This window comes from Centrocercus urophasianus, unplaced genomic scaffold (assembly GCF_019232065.1).
Source record: "Centrocercus urophasianus isolate 14NV4802_14NV808 unplaced genomic scaffold, USGS_Curo_1.0 seq_16, whole genome shotgun sequence".
In the NCBI taxonomy this organism is placed as follows: domain Eukaryota; kingdom Metazoa; phylum Chordata; class Aves; order Galliformes; family Phasianidae; genus Centrocercus; species Centrocercus urophasianus.
The window spans coordinates 38812006-38837122 of NW_024884711.1; the positions used below are offsets into that span (position 1 = coordinate 38812006).

The 25117-nt window shown below is 36.8% G+C and overlaps 1 protein-coding gene across 1 annotated transcript in view; it reads left to right on the forward strand.

Moving 5' to 3' along the window:
* The window catches only part of PTPRN2 (protein tyrosine phosphatase receptor type N2), a 622313-nt gene that overhangs the window by 211644 nt on the left and 385552 nt on the right, over positions 1–25117 (forward strand). Inside the window, exons 5-9 of the mRNA XM_042817469.1 lie at positions 981–1143; positions 14245–14719; positions 21592–21846; positions 23212–23252; positions 24734–25107. Coding sequence (XP_042673403.1) covers positions 981–1143; positions 14245–14719; positions 21592–21846; positions 23212–23252; positions 24734–25107 — 1308 coding nt within the window. The remainder of the gene's footprint in view (positions 1–980; positions 1144–14244; positions 14720–21591; positions 21847–23211; positions 23253–24733; positions 25108–25117) is intronic.

The following is a 25117-nucleotide window of genomic DNA, read 5'->3' on the forward strand; positions in this document are numbered from 1 at the left end:
CTACAGGGCTCTGAGCACATGATGGAGCCACGGATGTCCTGGTTCATCACAGAGGAGTTGGACCAGATAACTTTTGAAGATCCCTTCCAATTCAAAATATTCTGTGAACAGTGTGCCGCTCACAGGCAAGGAAGCAGGCTGAGAATCCTCCCTCTGCTGTTTTGCACATGGAGGGAAATAGTTGCTGGTGTTGACATTTAAATTATCATAATCATTGACGTGTTGTTGAGATAGATGAGGAGAGGTGGTAATAATTCAGATTCACTGCACACAGCACTCTACACACAGGCCTGCGTAAGAGCTTCTGCGCTGCTGTTGTTTAATCACCTTTTTAGCTCTTCTTCACAAACATCAGTGAGTTCTGTCTAAAAGAATCAGGAAAAAGCTGTTCTGTGATTCCCAAGTGCATGAGAAGATCACGAGAGATGCTGTTTTCCATCTCAGTATTTCCTTGTTTAACAAGGTCAAGCAGAAACAAGGTTTCTGCTAAAGCTGACTCGCTTAGTCCAGGAGGAGTAGATGTATTCTGTAAATTACGTGTGGATGAAACTGTGCTGTTTCTTGTTATCATGTAGCAAATTTTTGGAATCTCAGAACCATTCCATGTCTTTTTTGGGATGCATTTTAGTCATGCATAGTTTCTTTTTTTTTTTTTTTTTTTTAAAAATTTTTTTCTGAGTGTGACTGCCTCCATGTCGGCATTTATTTGATTTACTCTTGGATCATTAACTTTGATTCATGCAATAAATTGTTAGTAGTAGTGTCTGTTTTTTGAGCTTTTTTTTTTTTTTTTTTTTTTTAAGAATTGAATTTTCTGTATATTTGTGGTTTAAAGGCACTTTAAAAGTGTCTTTTGTTCTTGTTAAGAACTCCTGAATAGAACTAATTTCAGGGTTTTGTTGTATAAACAGTGACTTTTTTTGTCAGGCATGCTGTATGTTATGCAGGCTGATGATATTTTATTTGCTTTTGCTGTGCAGGATTTTGGAACAGAATGAAGATCATGAAAGAAAATCTCATCTGGAAAATGATGTGAATTTGGCTGAGTCTCTTCAGCAGTATCTTAAATATCTAGGTCTTCTCTCTCGATCAGCAGCTACAAATTTCTATCCAAGGAAGAGGAATGACAAAGCTTCTGTCAAGGTTGAATTTTAATGTAGTTCCTACATTCTGTGATTTCTTCTCCTGTGGATATTCTTTATTTTTCTGTTTTCTTTTCCTGACACCAAACATTTTTTCTTAGTGTCTCTTCCAATTGATGATCATAACTGCAAGACTTCCTCAGATGAACAGTCAGCTTCGTTATATAAAACACAGAGCTTTTCTAATGTGGAACATTTTAACTTATGTAGTGTCTGACTGAATATTAGAAAGAGAGGAAAATGGGGTGAAGTTTGTAACATCTTCACTGGCTGATCTGAAGCCCTCGTTAAAACACCTGAAACCTTCCTCTAAAAAGAGCTGGCCAAACTGCCCTGTTAATTCTTTGTGGTTTTTATGGTGCTTAGAGTATAATTAATAACAATAGTTAGTAGGTTTTGACAATAAATCTGATCAGTTTTGCCTCAAAAATCCCTACCTCTTATTGATCATAAAGGAAGCCTATCCCAACTAATTCAGATGCAGATGTCTGCATAATAAATACAACTAGGAAGAGAAATCACACCTGTTAAATCTTGGGTATCGTCTATGTTAAAAAAACAAACCAAAACAGGAATGCTTATTTGAGAACTGAAACAGTGTTTTTGTTTCCTAGAAAAAAATCTGTTGGGTTCTAAGACTGAGCTTGATAAAATCCTAAAATAATTGAAGTGGATGCATGTGACAGGCCCTCATAGCCCTTGATGCTTTGCTCAAAAAATGCACATGTACAAACAATGTTGTTTTAAAGAAATAGGCTGCTGTTCTAGGGACCCTTTCAGAAAAAAAAGTTATGGGTTATTTGCATGAATACGGTCTAAATGCAACAGCTTTAGCAAAAAAAAATTACCTACTACATAGAAAAAATCAGATGATGAAAATATGTCTAAGCCAAACTGCTAGTTTTTCCAAGAATTAACTCAGAAATATAAATCTACTGCAGTGTATCTGCATCAGCAACACTCAACAGCAGTATAAGTCGTATCAGCTATTTACTTGTGGGATATCTGAGACCGTCGTCTGTTCAGAAGCTGCAGATTTTCAAGTTCACTGCTTGGCATGTACAACCAGGTTACAGTCTGTGGCAGATGCCAGTGGGTGCTCGCATGGAGTAACAGAAACTTGCAGGCAGTGCTAAGGTAGCTTTTGGGGATGGGTGAGTGACCACCTTTGGGATGCTTTGCCCCAGCTTATTACTCGTGGGTGCTGACTGCAGTGAGGATGCCCTGCTTTGAATCACTGGCTTGAGAGTAGAAAAACCTTGTCCAAGAAGTATTTCAGTGGGTCTGGTGCTGTCATGCAAGTTCATAAATAATCCATATGGCTGAGACCTTCTGTGTGGAAGCCTGCTGTGATAACACCACCCACCAACCTTATCAAGTGTTGCCATGGAGATGGGTACTCTGAAGCCTGGGGGAGTGGGACAAAGACGAGAAAATCTGGAAATGAGACATGTATAGAAGCAAACTGTATGCTTTATTTACTAAGAAGAATCTTAAAATGCAGACGTAGAGCCAGACATGTTGGCTATAATTTTAAATTAAAAAGAAAAAAGAGAGAAGAAAAATAGCTTAAAAAATAGTAATAAATCATGAATTTTACATTCTCTTGGATAAGCTGCCTTTTGCTCTGCAAATCAGATGTGACTGTTATTCTTTATAAAGAAACAAGAGGGATGCAGTGTTTGTACCTTGATTCATTGGGTCATTATTGGAATAACTTTAAACAAAATAAAAGACACAATGTTTGGTCCTCCATGAAGCAGAAAAAAATGTAAAAATCAATGACTAGAGATGAGTAGGAAGGAAAGTAACTGCAGAAGCTGCATGTCATATGGCCATACCACCTATAGTTGTAAGTAACTACATTAACCACTTCTGTTGCATGTTCAACAAAATGTCGATGCTTTATTTTGTAATTCATATATCAACCTGCGTTATATAATTGTAGCAAGCTCTTATCTTTTTAGCATTCTTGCATTATTTCGATTCAAATTAAGGTTTAATACAGAGACACTTTATCTTGCTTAGAATTACAGCTTTAGGGCCCTTGCCTTTCTTACAAAGTCATTTTCTTTCAAGTATATATTTATCTCCCTTACTTCATCCTTGCTGTCAGAGAGCAGGAAATGTAATGCCACTCTTGTTGCTTTGATACTCCACCTTCTATGAAGTACAGCTGAATCCTGCAGAAATGCAGTGCTTCTAGGCAGAGTCCCAGAGTGGGTTCTGATTTGTTCCAAAAATGTCATCAGAGAACTCTAACCAAAAATAAAAGAGAGGAAGAAAAAGGGAGATGGTTTAAAATAGTTGTTATAATCAAAAAGTTTTACTTAGTGTCTTAACTTAGATATGTTTAATAAGTCTGCTTTATAAACTTTTGGTCTTTATTTTTTTCTACCATCTTCCATATGTGTGTTGTCAGAATAAAGCTATAGGGCTTTACAATTGCCAGTCAGAGAGCATCCATACGGTTATGCACAAAGCTGTAAGATGAGGTACAGCAAAACTTAAAACAAAGATGGCTTCATATTTCTCATGTTCAGAATACTTGATATGACAGTGACAGAAATAATATCAAGCTTAAATCATGCAACTTTACCTTTTATAGCAAGAGCTTCTCTGAGTGGATTTTGAAGCACGGAGATAATTTTTCTCAGTATTGGGACATTATCTTCTGCAGGCTGTAATCTAGCCAGCTGATAATTACTCTGCATGTGGATAAGTAAACGTAAATGAGAAGGTTTTGTGAGTTTGTTTCCTGAGGATTATGGTTGTAAAGAGGGTTTCTCTTTAGTTCAGCTGGATAGAGTTGTTCAGAAAATGAGCACTTGGTGGCATTTGTTACTTAAGCATTAGCTAGTTGTTGGGGTTTTTTTCTTTTTTCTTTTTTTTTCCCCCACGCAGGGTTAATGGAGATTTTACCATTCACAAAATCTGCATTATCAGTCTCTGTGATTCTTTTCTATTAAACCTGCACTCGGTATGAAAAACAACATACAGCCAAGCACACAAACAGTATGAGAGATCTTGATTTATCTCATCTACTGAAGCAAGAAATGCAATGGCTTCAAATGACGTGAATTCTTCTGTGAATCTCCCCTCTGGTTAATTCAAACAAACAAACCCAGACCTGAAGAAAAACACTTTCTGCTCACAATGAGAAGCATAGTTTTGCCAGGTTATAAGGGACAGCACACAGCTGGCATCACTAAAGCCATCCAGCTGTAGAAGGAGATCTCACTCGCACTGATGCTGCCGGTAGCCCTGCTGCTGGGCTCTGTGACCACTAAAGCAAAGCAAAAAGAGAGGCAGCAAAATTAATGAGGATGGAAACAAGCACTACTTTCAGCAGCCAAAGCTGTAGGTTGTGGTTGGTCTTATATGTTTTTAAAAACTTAAATGCATGCAGTTAAGTAATTAGATGTGATTTCAATTATACTGCTTTCATCTGACTCAGATTAAGTTTTTAGTCATTGCAGAAAGTGAAAAGATTTGAAATGTGATCCAAGCATACTTAAAAGTCTCAAATCCAGAAAAATAATGAAAATAACTCAGTTGGGTTAGCTTATTTTTTCTTCCAACTACTATTTTAACATATTCTCATGCTTTGTGATAACTTGACTTCTGAATTTTTAAAGCCTTAGGCTGGCAAAAGTGCTCTGCTCTGGTACTGTATGACTGCAGTAGGTTTGTAGATGCAAGACTGTGCACCTTGTTTCTTGCTCTTTTTCCTCTGGGCTCCAGAAAACCTTCTGAACAGCTATAGGACTAAGAAAGTTGTCTGCTGTACTTATATTAAAGTTGCATTTCTTGTTGTAGGGGTCTCTGTTTTATGGGTTAGTGTTTGAGGGATAGAAGAAGAAAGTTATTGCTCTCATTCCTTCAGTCTGACTTGACTTTTAAAATCCTTAGAGGTGGGGACTTCGTGCAACTAGGCTCTTCCTTAGGATGCTGTTCTTCTTAGGCCCTAGTACATCGTGTAGAGAGAAAATTGATTCACTCAGAGTCTTCAGAGAATTTCACTTTGAAAAGAAAAGAAAAAAATCTTTCTTTACATTAAAGAAGTAACTAATAAAGGTCTCTAAAGAATCACAAAGAGCAAAAGAAATGGAGTGTGGTTAGTGGCAGCAGGCAATGGCTGGTTGTAGACCTGCAGTACAGCAGTTCTGGAAAGAGAAAAGATGCAAATAAATACCCAAGGCAGAGTCAGTTTGCTGCAATTTCAGAGCTTGCAAAGGTTAGGCAGGACATTGGGTAAAGCTTGTATTTCAACCCATGGTACAAGGAGTATTCCACTTTCCCCTTCCAGGGGATTGTTGAGTTGAAAATCAGTTGTTTGACACTTTGTAATTGATCTCCTGAAAGAACTAAGATGTGTGATAATTATTAAAGGGATTATTATTTGTTTTTGAAAATCAGATCACACAAATGCTGAAATATATACTCTGAATTTATCTACAAACAGTGATTATGCTGATTAACTAGTAAGAAATTATGCAGTCATTGCTCATTTTAATCTGGAGCTGTAATTCAAAAAAGCAAGGCCCTTATTTATCTAACATTGATTAAAATATAGTACTGAGTGAAGACTGTAAAAAATTGATTCGATGGCTAACTGCTGAAAAGCAAAAGGCCTTTCTGCAGTGCATACATTTAAATTCTGCTTGTATAAATGTTAAAGTTAATATTTCCTATATGTGGGATTCTGTACAAGGAAGAAAAATGTAATATACCCTCTGCATAAACAATTCAGTAAAAATATCAGGAATAATTGATGGAGGTGTACCACCCTGAAGCTACAGAATTTCCTGCCTACTGGCATATCTGTGCAACAGCCATTAGAGTTAACATCTGAATGTCACAAAACATTGACGTACTTATTTACTTAAAGCACTTAGAAAGTGGGGTAGAACAAATATCCCTATTTCACAGAATGATTAGACAGCTTTTCTAAGGTCATGGAGGAATTTTTTTTGGTAGAATGCAGACTTAAAGTTAAACCTCAAGTGAGTACTTCATCTGTTTGATCATTTTTCCCCTCATGGATCTTTTCAGTTAAATAGAAACATTAAAGTCCTCTTATAACAAAGTAAATCAACAAACAAAAGCTCACAATAATTGGAGAATTCATTTAGCAAAATACCAATGTTTGTGTTAGTTCAAGTCAGCCTAAGCTCCTTTTACAAACAGTGGAGAGAAAAGGGAATTTCCAAGTTATATATAACTTGAAATACATAAATAAATACATAAATATATATACACACATTATGAATGTGTTATGCATAGGCAAATATGTGAATTTACAGCTATCTAGATATATAAAATTAGACACTAAATTCAACGTCTGAGTGTGTCTGGTGTGTATTTCAGATTTTTGTGGGGAAGTTTGGTATCTATGCCTTTGAGGGAATCATGGCTAGAAAGCATAGCAAAATTACACGCATGCTCTTTACACCATAAATACAGACTTCTGAAATGACCTGAGACTTTATCTTTTAGCTTAATAATTTAGCAAGGGAAGATTCTAGTGCCAGTACCATGCTTTTCAAGTCTTAGAGCTAACACCTGGCTATACCCACCGTTTCTGGATTTGCGTATAAAGGCATGGCAATTCGATGACTAACATAGAAATCCTAATCCCTTATCACACGTTTGTCTTGTATAGATTAATTGTTTGTACAATAATTGGAAGGTGCAAGAGCTATAGAAATGGTATTAATAAATGATGTGTGTCAGTCTGGGGCTTTTTGTAAGGCTGATTCGTTACTTTGTTGTAATTATCTAGAAATTACTAAAGCATTGGTTGATAGTTTTAAAATCTCAAAAGCTGAATGACTTCCTTCTTTTTCAGATTCACCACCTTTTCAAAATTAATTATTTATTTTGCTGAATACTGTGTGTTTGAGGCTCTTGTTTCTGTAATTAAGAAGGTAGTGGAGGTCATACAAATTTAAAAGTATCCCATATTTAATCTTAGATCACAGTAACTAAATAAGAAGATAGAGTTCACAGAACTTTAAATCTTGTTTTATTTAACATGTGTGAGTGTGTTTGTATATCAGTACCAGGACAGTGCATTTTTTTTTTTTTTTGTAAATTGGATGATAAATACAGCAGTCATGCAGCAAGTGGTCAGTTGCTTTTGGAGGGATTGTTACAGACATGAATCCTGCAGATCTCTGTTCATTTATATTTCTTTGGATAAAGGTTGTCTCTAGGCTCATATGTTGAAGTTATAAATACGTTGGATTGGTGTTAATGTGCTCAACTTTTGGCAGATGAAGATTTTCATGTTTCTTTGTAAATCATTTTTAGATAATGAGTTAGCTCAATACACCAGCATATGCCTGGAGAAAATGTGTTTAAACATCTTTCACTGAAACCTTAAGTAACAGGCTTATTGACATATGAGCAAACTGTTCTCAGACGAGGGAGGCTGACAAACACAAGCATATCTATCAGCACTCATCACCATTCTGTAGAATTTCTATCATCCACTGGGGGCTGATTGTCACTTCATTGGTTCCTGTTATTAATGTGAGGGAGTAGACTAATCTGGTAGCCTGACAGTGGTGAAGCTGCCTCTGCTTTCTGTCCCCACATCAAGTCAGAGGCCAGGGAGAGCATATGCCACATGCATCACAGGACTCATGATCCAAGTCTGGCATTTGGCTTTCAGATCACTGTAGGTACACATGGACACACAACAGGCATCTTCGCACCTAGGAGAACAGTTAGAAGTGGAGTTTACTGGGGAGGCAGGACAGACTGCAGTGGAATGGACATATGGAGCATGGTCAAACAAGTGTACTGAACAGCATGCTTACACACACTCTTTGTACACCAAAGGTTTTGTTTCAGAAATGTTATTCTATCCAGTGGAATCCCAGAATCCTAGAATCATGCAATGTCTTGGGTTGGAAGGACCTTTAAAGATGATCTACTTACCGTTCCCCTGCTGTGAGCCAGGTTGCCACCCACCAGGTCAGGCTGCCCAGTGCCCCATCCAACCTGGCCTTGAACACCTCCAGGGATGGGGACATCCACAGCTTCTCTGGGAAGCCCGTGCCACCAACTTACCACCCTGAGTAAAAAAAAAAAAATCCTCCAAAACTCTAACCTAAATCTTCCATGTTTAAAGTTAAAGCCATTCCCTGTTGTCCTATCACTATCAGACCATTTGAAATTCAGACCCTCTTCTGCTTATAAGCTTCCCTCAAACACTGAAAGGCTGCAGTGATGTTTCCCAGAGCCTCCTCTTCTCCAGGCTAAACAAACCCAGCTCCCTGAATCTTTCTTCACATGGGAGGTGCTCCAGCTCTGTCATCATCTTTGTGGCCCTCCTCTGAACCTGCTCTGTAAGTTCTATGTCTTTCTTGTGCTGAGAGCTCCAGACCTGGACACAGTACTTCAGGTGGGGCTTCATGATGGCAAAACAGAGGGGAACAGTCACCTACCACCCTTGCCCTGCTAGCTCCTCTCTTTTGATGCTGTCAAGGATGCAGTTGGCCTTTCGGTCTCCAAGAGCATTCTGCTGGCTCATGTCCAGCTTTTCATCCACCAGGACCCCGAAAGTCCTTCTCCATAGGGCTGCTCTGGATGAGTTCTCCCAGTCAGTATGTATATCTGGGATCATCTCCACCCAAGGGCAACACCTTGCACTTGGCCTTGTTGAATCTTATTCAATGGATGGAGATCTGTCAGAAACAGATAGAACAAACAGCTAGCACGTTCCTCAGCAGAAAAGGGAATGGCTACTAACGATAAGAATTATTTATGCAGGAAAGTCTGTGTAGCTAAGAGCATCTCAAAGGAGACCGAGAATGTCTGGGAACATTTGAGACTTAAAAGTGAATTTTTTAAATAGTTACTTATACATGAAAGAAACCAACACAGTTATCCTCTCTTTCTTCTTTATTTTAGAGGTGATTTTGTTTAAAAATGGTAGAGTATGCTGCTCACAATCAAATCTCTGCCACCAGAAATTACAGCAATGTAGATTGGTGAATGATATATAGGCAGACCTCCAGCCAATCCTGTTATGCAGTTCCACAACCAGAATTAGGAAGCAAAGTCATCACTAGTTTTGATCAAAGGAAGCTCTGAGGAGCCCTTTTGCTTGATCAAGCTTTTGACACTGCAAACTACAGGATGTTAATTAACAATCTTTGCCATCTTTACTTCTCTGATGTAGTTCTTAAATGGTTTCAAAGCTGTTGTAATTCTCCAGAAGAAAATATGAGATAGTTACAGAAAATTATTAGTGAAATAATAGGCTTTATGAGATGACTAACCGTTTCTGTTGCCTTAGGCCTGTGAATCTGTCAAAAGACCACAGGCCTGCGAGCATCCCATTGCTGCAGAAGCACTGGTTTGGCCTCTTTACTGCTTTCTGGGTTACAAATTAATCTTCCAAGTTGTTGGGATTTTTTTTTTTTATGCAGTGGTTTCTTGGATGATATAATATTACTGTCTACTGTAAGTGAAAAGGCTATTATTAGTAGGTGGAAAATACTTTTGCTCCACTACTGCTTGAAAGATTGAATTTTTTTTTCTTTGGCTTTATTTATTATTGTCAGACAAGCATAAGAATGAATTTATATATGTAACTTCATGTCTACAGCATGCAGAGACTTGTAGAACACAGATATCCCCTTCAGCTAGCTTGAAGCCTGCTAAGATATCCTCCTCACAGCGCAGCTCTATTCAGATACACCGGCTCACAGACTGGAAGAATTAAAGCTTTGCTAGCATAGGAGTGTACAGAACAGTCTGTGAGGACACAGCTGTATTGCTTACACTGCTTACCCAGCTCCAACCCAGGAACTTTTGCACTGTAATCCACTCCACATGACTGGTACAGCCCTCAAGTTTCATTGTCAGATGGATTTTTCTCAAGGCAAAGGTAAATGGAGGTGTACAGACCCACAGCCCACGGCGTCCCTGTGCTCTTTGTCAGACGGGGGCTCACATGAATGTGTGCAGTTTCCCAAGTAGCAGGTTGATACAAGGCAAGTGCATGCTAATAGGAAAAGCTAAACTTCTTTCCCTTCACACAGTAAGTTAAAGTATGAAATCATTTTATCTTTGGTAGCCTTAGGACACTGTGGATGAGGGACAGCCTGGTTTGTTGTTTTTGTTTTGTGTTTGTTGTTGTTTTTTTCTTTTTTTTTTTAATTTTGGAGAAAGTATTGCCACTATCTCATGTAGCCACAGTAAATAATTTAGGTAGCATCATGGTCCACCAAATTTGGGTGGTAGCAAACATGAATTAATATCTGAAAAAAAAAATTCAAAAGAAAAAGGCAAAATGAAACTGAGGGAGGAAGATATTTTTTCCTTTTTGTATTCCTAAAGAATTTCTTTCAGCATATTTCCCTTTAAGATTAAAAAAATGTATTCTCAAGAAATGAAGTATTTTGTCATAAATTTAATTCTATTACTTCTGTCCTTTGGCCAGACATTCAAATCAATCTGCCCCTTGGTGGATAAGTTGCACAGTATTTATCAGTGCCTTATGATGTATGTATCTCATCCTGTCCCTTTTTTAAATTACTTTTTTGTTAAACAAAACATATAGTTCATAGACTAAGAGAGCATTTGCAGGGTGTCATTTAATGTGCCCTTCTGTGAACTTTCATATAGAAAATGTCAGTTACTTACATTGCTAAACCATACAAGACATCACCCTAACAATTCCATCTTCAGAAAGGTTAGTGTATATAAGGCGGTTGATAATGTGTGAATTATTGAGATAACTTATTTGAAAGGTGGTGAATGGGAGGAAAATCTTGTGAAGCGGAGAAATAGGATCATTTTTAATTGAGAGTTTTTGCAATTCAGAGTATTTTTTAAAAATGTTGTATTACTAACATGAGATTGAGTACTATTTTATCTGATGAAAAAATTGTTCATGATAATAAATAAAAGAAGGTAGATTTAGGCTAGATGAAAAGAAAATGTCTTTTACAGTGGGGATGGTGAGGCACTGGCACAGGGTCCCCATAGAGGTGGTGGATGCCCTGTTCCTGGAGATGCTCAAGGTCAGGCTGGATGGGGCTTCTGAGCACCTGATGGAGATGTAGGTGTCCCTGTTCATTGCAGGGGGTTGGAGCAGACAACCTTTAAAAGTCCCTTCCAACTCCAAGGATTCTGTGATTGTGTAATAGGGAAGTGCCTGCTAACAATTACGTATGTACTGCAGTATTATTTCCTAGTTCTGCACGTCTTATTTAATGTCTTTTTATTTGCTAAGTTGATTGGTTGTGGGTGTTCTTTTTTTTTTAATTACTGTCAGTTTAATCGATGTAGAAATGAATTTTCTTTTTTACACTTTTCCTGCTTCCCAATTTTCTGTTCTTCATGATGTTAGCAGGGTCTCCAAAGGCACCAACTAGGGAATTGTACATGTTCTTTTCATTGGCCATGGGTTGTCCCATCTAACTTCGAAATAAGTCAGACTAGCAATATCCATGTTCAGAAGGCTAGAGTGCAGAAAACCTTCCTTATTAATAATGTAAGATGTAAATTGTCACTGAACCACCATGTAACAGATGTTTTCCTCCTGTCTCTTCCTGTAAAAAATAGATATTTTTTCCCCCATGCCACTTAGCAGTCTCAGAGTCTAGCATAATTATCCATTGCTGCATTTTTATTTGTATTTTATCTTGTGTATTTCTGTTTGCAGATACATTTTTGGTGCTGTGTTTTATCTGAGATGGCAAACAGCAAGGAACAGTTGTTTTTTTTCTTTGTTACCCACGTTGAGGATTGCCATACAGCTGTGAGAGCCCTTTAATTAAGTCAGACTGAGCTACATCAGATGGGCTGGTAACTGAGTGCCCTGTGAAGACAGCTGAGCTGTCGATGCTGAGCTTTAATTAGAACTTTTAATATTTCATCCCTACTGCCCAAAGTGTGACCTGTCAAGCTGCTGAGCGGCTGCCCCTTCTTGACAGAGGTGCAGCTCTGAGCCCAGGGCCAATTCTCACATATAATGCAATTTGTGTACAATCACTTGGTGTTTCTCTTGCATTTTCTTTCAAGACGATCTTACCTGAAAAAGCATAGGAAATCGTAGATTTGTTAACATTAAAGACTATTTGGACTTGTTAAATAGCCCATGAAAAGCCACCCCACATCACCTGACCCTGATCTTTCACAAGTAGTTTGAGAGAGTCTAGCAGCCATGCTTTCCCTAAGATTTGGTTTATTAGTAAATCTTTAGAAGCAAAACAGGCGACTGGATGCAGGAAAAAGATCTCAGTTAAAACATAGTTACTTTGGATGAATTTAGCTGATTCCATGTTCTTCACTGTCTGAATGGGGAATTTCCTCCTTTTCCTTTCATGTTTCCCTGCCTTTATCCCCAGACAGTCCTCCGAACATCGAAGAAAGGAGCATGAAGTGGTAGGGAATGGAGATGAGGTGTGTGTGAGTCATCTGCTTTGTGTTATCCTCTTCAGTTCCTTCTGGGCAGTATCATTAGAATTAATTACACAATGCAAAGACCTGTTGGCACTAGGAAGTAAATACATATGACTAGTAGATTTTCACATCCAGACCTTGCCATCAAGTATGTAGATAGTATTCATTAAAAACAGCAATTTTTTTTTCAGGCTAAATTCTACTTGTTGTTCTCCTCTGGTGTGTACAGTTTCTGCATGTCTCTGAATTTATGCTTCAGCTCTGTCTCAGTCCCCAGTTGGTCTACTGTCAATGCAGAGACACCAGGGATCTGTTATGATTCACAACAGTGAGAGCTGGAATGATGGCTGACCCTTTAACCAAAAATCCACACCAGAGATCCAGGACATATTCTTCAACATGTTGCAGTACATGGTCATGGAATCATCTGTTTGAGATGGAAGGGACTCTTAAAGCTCACCTGGTCCAATCCAAACTTTAGTCATATATCCAATCTGAATCTTCCATCTTTTAGTTTGAAACCATTTCCCCTTGTCCTTTCACAACAGACTCTGCTAAGGACTGAAGGAAAAATGAAGAATAGTTGGAATAACTGTGAGCGTGTACAAACAGCATACATGCATTTGAACATATACAACAAAGAGAATCTCTTTGTTCAAATTGGCATGTGGTAGGGAGTGAAATAACTTGGGATAGTAGAACTGCTTTGTCAAAAAGACAAAATCCTGCCTTCAGGTTGTGATCATAACAAAATGTTTTGTTCAGGATTAGATTACAGTCTATGTAATAGTAAATAATGTTTTTTCTTTTTTTTTTTTTTAAGTACCAAATAAAGACAGTGCTTAAGGAGCACTTAGAATTTGTCCTCAAAACTAAATTTCTTCATCTACAAAAAATTGGTCAACAAGAACAGCACAGTTCTTGTGATTTTGAATTTCCCTTTGTGACCTTTGAAATTGTGAAACTGACAACAGAAAACTTTCATGACTGCTCACTCTTACCAGTTTTTTTCAGCATTTTTTTCTAATTACAATGTGGCATTACAATAATTGAACCATCTTGTATATTTTTTGTTTCATTTACTGAGTTCTTTTATTTAAAAATAATCAGGAAGTTAAAAGCTTTCACATTTCTTTATATCCTTTATATCTTCTTTATATCCTTTATAACGGATGCTCTGATTACAAATTTAATTTAGTCAAAAATTCAAAGATTGAATTTTAAACAGAACAAAGTATCTTTTATATACAAAATATTTTTTATATTTTCTCAGTGTTATTTAAGAGATGACATTTCTGTTTTTTGCTTGAAAGTTTGCCTAAGTAACAAAAAATAAGAGTTATTCTCAGAAGTCTATTAAAACACAAAAAGGGAAATTGATTTCACTAGTTTTCTTTATCCAACTGAATGCAAACAGTGCATACATCATTAACATCAAGCTTGAATTTTATCACTCTCTCTCTCTAATCTCTTTCTCTTGCTTTAATAATCTAATGAATTGTTTTGCAAAATTTTTGCCTCTGAGAAAAACTTAACAATGTGAGATTTGCAACTCCCTACACCTTACAGGTTCTGTTTCTTTCTTGTTTTCATGATGGTTTATACCTGGGATAACAAAAATTATTACGATGAAATACTGACCCAATCATTTTTTTCTACCTTCTGTTCTCTCTAGAGCTACATCTATAATGATCCCGTAAGGTACTACTTGATGCAAAAACCCAAAGAAAGAGCAACTCCATTGGCCCACGCATCAGCATCTCATCAACAGTATGCTGAAAATCTCCATGGGATGAACTTCAACCAGCCTCAGCCAGACAAGTTCTCAATGGACTCAGAAGCAGGGCTTGACCAGAAAGCTCTGATGGCTGCATTGCATACGTACATCACTCAGAACTTGTCAGCACAAAGCAATGATAAAATCTCTCACAGTAGGACTAAAGGGTCACACGTTTATGCTGATAGATTCTACGCTTCTCAAGTTGGTCCTTTTGATGGAAGTTTTTCCAGAGGAAAAGCAGAAGATTTCAAAATGAATAAACTGTTCCAGCCACAGCCTGCCTCTGGAGTGCTGGGGCCAGCCCCCGAGATGCTGAATCATAAGTCTGCTTCCCAGAATGATCCAAAGGACCTGTTGAGGGTAGTGGATGGTAAAGTTGGTACTTATTTATTTTATCTTTTCTGAAGTTTCCTTCATGATCACTGAGCTTTTTTTTTTTTCCTTTTTTTTTTTAAATATAAATAGACATCGACATATATCTCCTACTATTGACATATTTCTATCTTTTTACCATAATACTCAGGGTAATAATGTTCACCATTCTAACGACTCTTTTCCTTCAAACACCTACCCACATTCTTCAGCCCACCTTCCATATGCGTGCAGATACACATGGCACTCAATAAACCATAGCATTTACGTAACTTGTTATATTTTCAAAGCACTTTTCAAACAATAAGTAATTATGTGTGTATCTTTGCTGTTGCAACTGTTTTTATGTACCACACTATATATAGATACTATAGACATGCCTAGTTTTGTTAAATTTTTATCTGCTTATTTAGAAATTCAAGGACAATGGGTAAAATTCAAAGTTAGACCCAGAAATTAACAGTGACATAAATTTTGGCACAGTACATGTGGAGGGGAGAAGTCTCCCAATTATGCAGGCACACAGTAATACAAGAGTTAGACTTGATGATCCATATGGTCCTTTCCAATTCAGAATATCCTATGATTTTACATTCTATAGGATGGAATTAGAGCTCCATTTGGCTAGGCCATCTATTACAACTTGTTTGCTGTACTTTCTTTCTTCTTTTGCTAATGCAACTTAGCTGTGACTGGATCCTGATTTCTTTTGTATGTGATAGTTTGACAGATACTTAAAAGAACATTGAGTGCAACATCTCATAGGACACCATGATGCATTTTAAGTGCTGCTTTGTACTGCAAGGCGGATTGTCATCTTGTGGCAGGGAGTTTAGAAAATAATTTTCAGTCATTCAGTGTTGTTTCTCCAAGCTAACTAATAATTGGTGTTATTCCAGTGGTTCACAGTGTCTGAAAAATGAAATAATTGATCCTTGACTATTGCCAAGCAGTTGCATCTCTTACACTGCATTTACCACTATCCCAACAGATTTTCATTGTATACAAGGAGGTTTCTTTGAATCCCTTTTGTAGTTATTATCATCTATAAAGTTTAATGTTCTTAGATTTCTGATGTTTTTGGTTTTTTTTCCCCTTTTTCTTATTTTTATTTTTATTTTGTAAAACAAAAACAAAAGCAACAACAACAACAAAAAAGCCAGAACACATGAAAACATCAAAGATGCGGCAGGGAAAGATAATGCTTGCAATCTAAAGGATGCTCAGAAGTGAAAGCATTCTTGGTATGGTGCCCAGAGATAATAGGTTTCAAAGAACGAACTATAATGTAAAATCAAATCCAGGTGGCACTGTAAGTCTCTTGCACAGGTTAGACAATTTTGTTGCTAGACTCAAAACAAACTAGGCACATGCTGGTTTCATTATCCTCCAGCTGTTCCACTTCACCTTTCCTAGTAGGTGCCAAGTGGGAAAAAAATGCTTAACACTTAGAGGGAATAACACGTTTCACAATTCATTGGGTTGTGCTGCTCTGACTTCGCATACATAACGTGCCTTGTAGGAGCTTCTCCCATTGCATTAGCTTTTAAATGTTTCTTAGACATAAAAGTATGATCATTTGAGTAGGAAGTAATATGTATTCCTTTGTATTTTTGAGCCACTTAACAGTATTATAAGGAAGAGGTGAGGACAGATACGAGTATATTCACAGCCTAAAGTGCTGTCTGTTAGAATGATGACGGTTTGGATTCAGATTTGTCCAGATAATATCTTTTTCTGCTTTTAACATATCTCCAGGCTCTCTGGTGCTTCAGGATTTCTGTATGGAGGTTTCACACTCTCTTGCATTTTCTAAACCATACAACTGTTCAAAAACTGAGCAGGACAGTTGCATGGGCTCAGTTCAGTGCTGCATCTTGTGAAGAATTGGACACAGCAATCTGTCTGGCAGAACAATCCAGAAGGTACTGAGCAGATTAGCACTGAGAATTGTGGTGAAACAGTGGTAGGTGAATTAGCTAACAAGGCACCCTGAGGGAGAAACAGAAGAGAAGGAAATGTGGAATTATTTTTTATCAGATTTGAAAACAGTTACCTTTAGTAGAAGTATAATGTGTGTGGGTGCTGCTTTTGTAGTCACTGTGCAACCTGGGAATCATTAATCTGCATTCTGCACTGGCACTATTTAGAATTCTTCTGCTTAAAATTATTGGTTCTAGTATACCCATTTTTTTTCTATGTTAAGTATCGCAGAAGGTCTCTCTCCACTGCTCTGCTCAAGTCACAAAATTAGTAATACGTATGTTTTTGTTTTTCCAAAAATAGCACATTTCCATATTTATAGAGCACAGCTATTTGTGCATGTTCTCTGTCGTGCAAGGCTGTGGCCGCCAAGGTGGGTGACGCTCAGCTGCTGAGGACAGCTGATGTGTGTTGAACAGGATGGTGGGTTACAAAAGAGCAGTCTGCCCTGTCGGACTGCTGATGGCAAGGAGGAAGTGGCGTGCTATGATTTGAACGCAGTTACTGCTCCTGCACCACTTGTTGAGCAAACTGACTGTAGCAGTTGCCCCAGTGATGTATGGAGCATGGTTTATGTGGTGTGCAATAAAAGCCATTTTTCCCTTGTTAAGTTGTTATTGTTACTGAGTAAGGAGAGTTCAAACGGTGAAGCTGATATTAAAAATTGTATCATCTGTGATATATGTGCTTTTAAGGTCATCACAGTTCTATAGTTAATATGAAAGGCAACTTGCCTTCTTCATTTCAGAAGATGAAGCTGAGGCAGAAGTCTGGTTTGCAGTACAGGCAATCTGAAGCATGGCTGAGCATTGCTGACTTCATTCCAAAAAGGCTGGTGGAAGAATATAAAGGCTGTATAGAGACATGTGCATGCTCAAGCGGGTGCTCCTGAACTGCTGTGCCATTGCAGTAATCCACTGCTTTTTGATTTTCTCCAACAATATTTTCTGATTTTAGAAAATTCATAGTAATTCCTTTCAGTTGTCCAAAGATGCTTTTTAAGTAGATGCATTTATATTTGTGTGTATCAGCCATATCAAATTGCTTGCAAATGATTTACAAAAATGAACCAGTGCCATAATATGAAGTGGACACGGCACTTTAACACCATTTCAGTAAACTGGGAAGACTTTGTGCAGACCTCAGTTTCACCAGGCTGTTACAGACCTTTTGGTGACTCTTCCTCTCGATGTACTGTAAGCATGATACTCCTCATACTTATTACCTTTGTTTGCTGCCTTCTGTCCTCAGCATTTTAATTCACACTTGCTCTTTAAAAGCAGCCTAAGTTTTCACTTACACTAGCACAAGTGTGAGTGTTGTTGACCAGAGTAGGAATTGCACTGACAGAGGAATGGGAGGGTTCTCTGTAACATTTTTTTAATGAAACAGGACAGAAGGACTTGCAGTGAGCTCGTTAGTAGTAACTGGAGTACAGCCACTGGCTGTTCGGTTTCTCATTTGATTGCTCTCCATCTTTCATTTTCTTTTTTTTTTTTTTTTTTTTTTTTGATGTTATTGTTATGATGTTGACTATTATCCTTTGGAATTGGACTGCAGAGATAATGCTTGGGTAAAGTAATAAATATGAAGAACAGTAGGCTTGGAAAAATGGAATGGAATGGAAATGACAAAACTGTATTGACTACATGTTGCTGACTAGCTCAGTGTTTGGTTCTCACAGCTGGCTGCAAAAGAACTGAAACAAGTAAACCAAAATTCAGTAGGGCTACTTTAATAGAGCTCTTTTAATTATACATTACCTAAAACGTAATTCTGCTTTAAGATTTCTTTTCTGATATTGATGTAATGGCCAGTAACTAGCTCACATAAACTTAACAGGCAAAAATGCAGAAATAAGTTATTTTTCTGAGGTTTAAAACTTACTTTCATCTTGGAAACCCAGGGTTGCTGATTTTTCAAATTAGAATTCTAGCAACTTTAGACTTGACTCTGCTACTGAATTCCTGTATTTTGAACTAACTTATCTTAAATGAAAGAATATTTTATGCAACTTTTACTCAGTTGTTTTTATCCCTCTTCTATTTGTTAAAATTTATTTGAAGTGTCTCCTCATGTAAAACTTTGTAGCATGTTAAACACTGAACTACTTCAAAAGTCTTATTCCTGTATTTGGAAAATAGATAATTGTTCAGATTTCTAAGCAACATTAGCATTTATTGGACTTGAAACCCAAAAGAATCTAAATTTTTAAAAAATAGACCTGAGCAAGTAGGCATGTTTTCGAAACTTCTACATAAACCTAATTTCTGGGTAAGATGTTTCCTAGCAGCTTGAAAATCACAATAGCAGAATAGCATTTTTTTCAGTGTTATGACTAGAATCAGGCATCCTAAGCCTAGGGAAAATAAATGTAGGTTCTGTTCTGAAGATGAAGAAATTGAAAATGCTTCAAAAATATTGATAGGAGGTATGCAAGTGACCCTAAATCACTGAATACTATTCACTATCACTGAATAGTAAGGAAATTCATCTGGATTGTGGGAAACTCATGTAGAGTTCTACAATCTTCTATTCCTCTTTTTGCCTAGAAGGGAATGACATTGATCAATGATGTGTTCTTAGAAAAAGTTCTTAGTTTGCTTTTGTTCTTAAAAATGATTTGCTCTTCTCATAGACAATTTCCATGACCATTCCACCTTTACAGAGGGGCTCAGAAATACAGAGGTGGATCCCACATCTGCAGTAAAAATGATTCTAAATATTATTCTAGAGGCATTCAAAAAAACTTCAAAATTTCATAGATTATTAACTGCTCCACTTCATGGGTTATTCATACCAATGGAGAAATGGATAAAAGCTCTTGAAAAAAATACTCACTTAAATCATTCTAGTTTTCATTCTGTTGTAGATGCACAGATGTCAGGTAGCCAGTCTGTTCCAAGAATAATTTTTCCTACTGCAGTGTACTTGCAGTGTGTTTTTATGCTATTACTTGAAAAGTTTTAGTTTTGATTTTGAACTGACATATTCTGTCTCTTCTTGGCTGACTTTATTACTTTTGCTTCAATAATTCAGGTTTTTCTGTCATGTTATGTTATTGGTCGATCGTTCTATAAAACATAAGAACAGAAGTGATACCTAAGCAGCAACAACACTTGTGTAGTAACCTGGCAGCGCTGGTATTTCTGATAGCTTAATTTCCTGCTTTGTGTAACACCCTCTCCTAACGGCTGTCTTCTAAATAGCTGTTGTGATTCCCAGGAAAGTTTCTTGAATTCAATTTGATCATGGGCTGGAGAACTTGGCATAGAGTGTGGGATTTTGTTTTCAACTCTCTCACTTAACATTTTTCCTGTTCCTGTTTTAGCATTGTGGGATCAAAAAGAAAATGACAGAAATGTCCAATGTCTTGGTCTCTTTTCCCAATGACAAACAATCCTTGGTTCATGTCCCGCAAAATCACAGGTGTTCTGCCTTTTCCCTAGTGCAGAAAAGTATCTTGCTACTACTTCTTACCTAATTCTGTGAGAAACAAAACCTTTTATTTCGACTTTCTTCTTTGAGTGTTTTAATCTTTGTCAGAGTGGGCATTAGGAAAAATATCTTTACTGTGAAGGTGCTCAAAGACTGGTACAGATTTCCTAGGTTTGATGCCCCAGACCCATTAGTGTGGAAGAGACATTTGGATAATACTCTCAGTAACATGCTTTATCTTTTGATCAGCCTTGAGGTGGTAAGGTATTTGGCAGTGTTGCTAGAAAATGTTGGATGTTGCCTTTAGATTGCTTATGTAGAAATTTATATATTCAGCAGTCTACAACTTGATGTTCTTACACTAGTGAAAGGTTTCTTGCATACATATATGTGTTAAATTTCTGAAGAACATGACTAAGCAGAACAGAGGCATGATTAGAAATGGTTTTGGAGATGCCAGAGGAAGCCCTTACTTCAGTGTTTCTTTCTCCAGTAGAGATTAGGCTGAATTTTGCAGTTACATGGAGTGGAACTAAATAATATATGCAATCAGAAACCTTTCCTGAATAGCTGCTACACTACATCTTCCAGTCCATCTCTAATATCCACTGTCCTTGAATCTTCTCGTCTTCGAAACCATTTTCACATCAATGTTGGCTTTGGTCTTGGGTTGTTGTTTTTTTGTCGTTGCTGTTGTTGGTTTTGGTTTGTCTGTTTGCTTCCTAAATATATGTTCATTTGATTTTCTTGGTCTGGACTATCAGCTTAACATTTATTTCCTTAATATGATTTTTAAGACATTTTCCCCATGCTGTTCGTAGCTGACGAACCAAAACAGTGTTTGGTGAAGTTCATTTTTGTCAAAACACATACCTTCCAACCATTATGATTTAGAAGATTTGTTCATTACATATGCATGTATGAAATATTTCTAGTTGGAGTGGAGCTTTTCGATTGAATGACAAAATATCTGACTGCTGCTTTTCCAAGATTGTATACAGTTGCAGAAACCAAATTGACAAAGAAACGTGACATCTAATAAATACTATTGTATTTGCTGTATTTAGGTACTGCTTTTTGGTGCAGCTTAAAAAAAATTGAGCTGCATTAATACTTCAGTTTCTGAGTACTTTTGGACTAGGAAATGGTGCTGAGTTTGTAAAGAAATGAAAAGTTTATATTCATCTCTGTAGGACAAATTGTTAGGTTGTACTGGCATAGATTCACCTTGTCATAAACTGTAACATCCATTTTTAATACCACGTTTTTTCTGAGGGCATCAGCTAACTTCAGTTTATGTACTGGCTTGCTGAATTTGTATACACTTCTGTAAAACAAGACAGTCTTCAAAAAGGATAAGATATCTTTCAGGAAATACTAAAGATATTTCTGATACAAGCACATATACTTACTGAAAACAGCTTATGCTTATGTTGTTTTGTGATCCAGAAACACTTATTAAAGGTGTACTGAAGGACCTAGAGAAACACCAGGTGAATGTGGAGAATCTCAGCTCAACTGAACTGGATGAGATCGCTGATACTATTGCTAACGCAATTCAGACTGCTGGCATTCAGGAAAAAACAGAAAATGGTGCTGGGAAAACTCGAGAAGAAAAAGCGGAAGCAAAAATTAAGAAAGGAGATGCTCAAGGAAAGGCAGAAATTCATACTGGATTAATGGAAAACAGTGTTAACATACCAGGTATTGATTGTAAGAATTAAGTACAGTGAAGGACAGCGAGCCTCATTTGCCTTTGTTTTACATTACTGCCAGCCTTTTTTTTAAATTGGTTTTAAGGAAGACAAAGGGGGAAAGTTTTTGTATTTTTTCCTCGCAGGCTGCGAAGCATTAGCTTTGTTGTTTTCTTTTTGTGATAGATACTTTATTTACCTAAACTACATTTGTTTGTGAACACTTGATCTTCAAGCTTCACAAACAATATAAACCTACACACTTGGTTATATTGAAAAACAAATTGCTTAATGCTGCGCGGTCTAATTTCCCATTCTTTAAAATGAGGTGTTTAAGCAAAAGGATAATGAAAGATGATTGTATTCCAAGAATGTGTTTCAAAATATGTGTAGTAAATAATTGAATTTTACAGGTGATCATTCTGTAATGTACCACAATCGCTTGGCAAAAGAAAATCATAGGTACATGTAGAAAACAACTTGTACCTTTACATGCTCAAGGAACATAAAGAGTTATTGTGATTATTTGCTTCATTCTGGACATTTATTTCCATGGTGATGCAGATTTAGGAGCTACAGTATATAGCATTAATGAGCTGATATCACAGCAGAACTTAAACTTCCATTTACACATTCTTTACCTTAAGAGTGTTATGACATCTGGTTCATGAAAATACAAATGACATCAGTGATTTTAAATTATTGTCTTCTTTTCCTCCCCAAAGTACGAAAATGATTACAGTGATGCTATACTGAAAGCCTCACTAGTGAGAGACGTTCTGGTTATTTTAATTGCCACTTCTACAAAAGATGAAAATGAGCAGTTTTGAGGATTTGTGCTGGGAGAAATGAATAAGTCTTAGTTCATAAACCAAACACCCAACATTGATTGAGGTTAATGAAGTGACTGCATATCATCATTGTAGTTAAACTGTAACATGATTTTGGTAGACAATATAAAAAAAACCTTTTTTTCTTTTTTCTTTTTTTTCTTTTCCACTAAAATGTGTGAAGGGCTTCTTTTTTCTTTAATGTAAATGCCCATTCAGCCAGTTAGAATAATTTTTGATTTTTTCTTAGATATCAATAACCTGATATGAAGATCAGACACTTAATTAGCAAAATAACACTATTAGATTGGCTCTTGAAGTACTCTGTCTATTGATCTTGCATTAATTTGCTGTCAAACTGGGGTTAGAATAACAATACTGAATTATACAGTGCTCTTTAGTCTGCCCTTTCAGCTTTGATGTCTTAATGTTTAAATTGCATGAAAAGGCCACCAGTACAAACAAAGAAGCCTTAAAGCAGTGTTTGTTTCACGTGTGATGTTTTCCCTTCATAACTGTGTATTTATGCTTTTCACATCCCACAGACAATGGAATGCATGAAGCCAGTGCCAGAACTGACCAAGAGGTACAGTACCAGTATTTTAACAAAACATTCCATCCCAGAATATCAGGTTTTTATACAGTGAAGGTCAGAACCACATTTTTGAATCATAAAAATTGTTTTGTGTCTTGTGCAGGTATAGTTCATAATCACAGCATAAGAAATTTTCTGTTGATGCATTGGAATTTTAAATGGACATTTATCTAAACCTTATCTAAGATGGGTTCCAAAATAGAAGGTCGGGTCCTTTTTTTTTTTTTTGCCTTTCTTTCAGCTGTAAACAGTCAGAATTCGTAACAGATTCCAAAGCCCAGATAAATTCAGGCTTTTCCCTGGTATGTGAATTTGGAGCACTGAGGTGTTCTACTGACAATACTTTGCTTTCCTCTGCCTTATGGCTTCTGGTTCTGAGGAAAGTAAGCATCATTGCTGAGATACCTGGTTTTGAGAAGCAGTTGAGTAAAACATGCTCTCTCTGAGGGTACTATATGTGGGAGGATTCAGAATTGTTTCTCCTTGCATGGGATCTGCTGTTCCTCAGTTTTTCACTTTACAATTAACTGTTCCAAATTGTTTAATATCAGAGACGATTCAAAAGTTTTAGGCATTAAAACTCTTCCCAAGGTGGTAACATCAGATTTTGGATTCTAATCCAAATAACTTTACTAATATTCCTCATGAACTTTGAATCATACCCTGTAGAATTGTCCTATATTCATCCACTTATTAGGACTATTTATCATGCTTTTTATGGGTTTCATGGAGCAAAATGTACTCAAGGAAATATTTTTTAAAAACTGCAGTGAAACTTTTCCTGCTATATGCTCTGTCAAAAAGCTGCAACAGCTGGAGTAAAAAATGAGTAAATCCTTTTCTGTTTGCTGTAAAATCTCTTCAATAGCTGTCCAGCTACCAAGCAAGGCAAACACACAGGTACAATTTGTCAGGAGTTCTAACCACCCACATGAAATTCTTCAGGGGGATAAAGCGGTGCATTCATGATTTATAGAAGATCCCATGAATGAATTTATTGGTGACAGTTTGAATAGAGGAGGTGAAAAAAATGTATTTGACACAGAGCATGAAGTGCCCATAAGCCATCATCTCCTTCCAAGTCCTTGGCTGCAATAAATTTTTATATAATGAATCCAACTAATGAGTTATTCCAGGGAATTGTTTTGACGTTTGCTCATTTGCTTTTTTTTCAGTTTATTGGACAGATTTTCTCTGAGTAAAGATACTGTGGTATTTGAATAAGAATATAACTTTAAAAATCTTTCACCCATGTTAAATCTATTGAAAGGTGCAGTGGCATAATTTAATGTTCATTTATTATTAATGAATAAATATTTTATTCCTGCATAGTCTTGAAGCATGCAGAAATAAATAAAATGGCCGTAGTCTATGAATACTCTAACATATCAATGTAAACTTGAAGGAAAATATCCAGGTTTTTCCATTGTAACACATTTAGTTTTACAAATAATAATATTCTTTTAATACAGGAGAACACTGCAAAATTAATTAACTTCTTGAAAAATAATGCATTACCTGGAAATATGCCTAAAGACCTAATACATGAAGAATCTACTAAGTCAGAAACCAAGAAATCTGAAGACACTGACTCTTCTTCCTCAGAAGAAATAAATGCTGGTGTAGAAAATGTAAAAAGTGAGACTTTCTCCAGGGAGCTGACAGCTGCAAAGAGCACTGAATCTGACTCCAAAGACCCAAGTGAGACCCGCTACTGGATGAAGAATGCTTTAATGAAGGATGGAAACTCCTACGAACAGCCTGAGAAAAATGCAGGACAAGGCATAGAGCTTGAAGTGAAGTCTGCAGAGGAGAAAGAATATGGCTACATTGTGACAGTGAAAGAGTAAGTATAG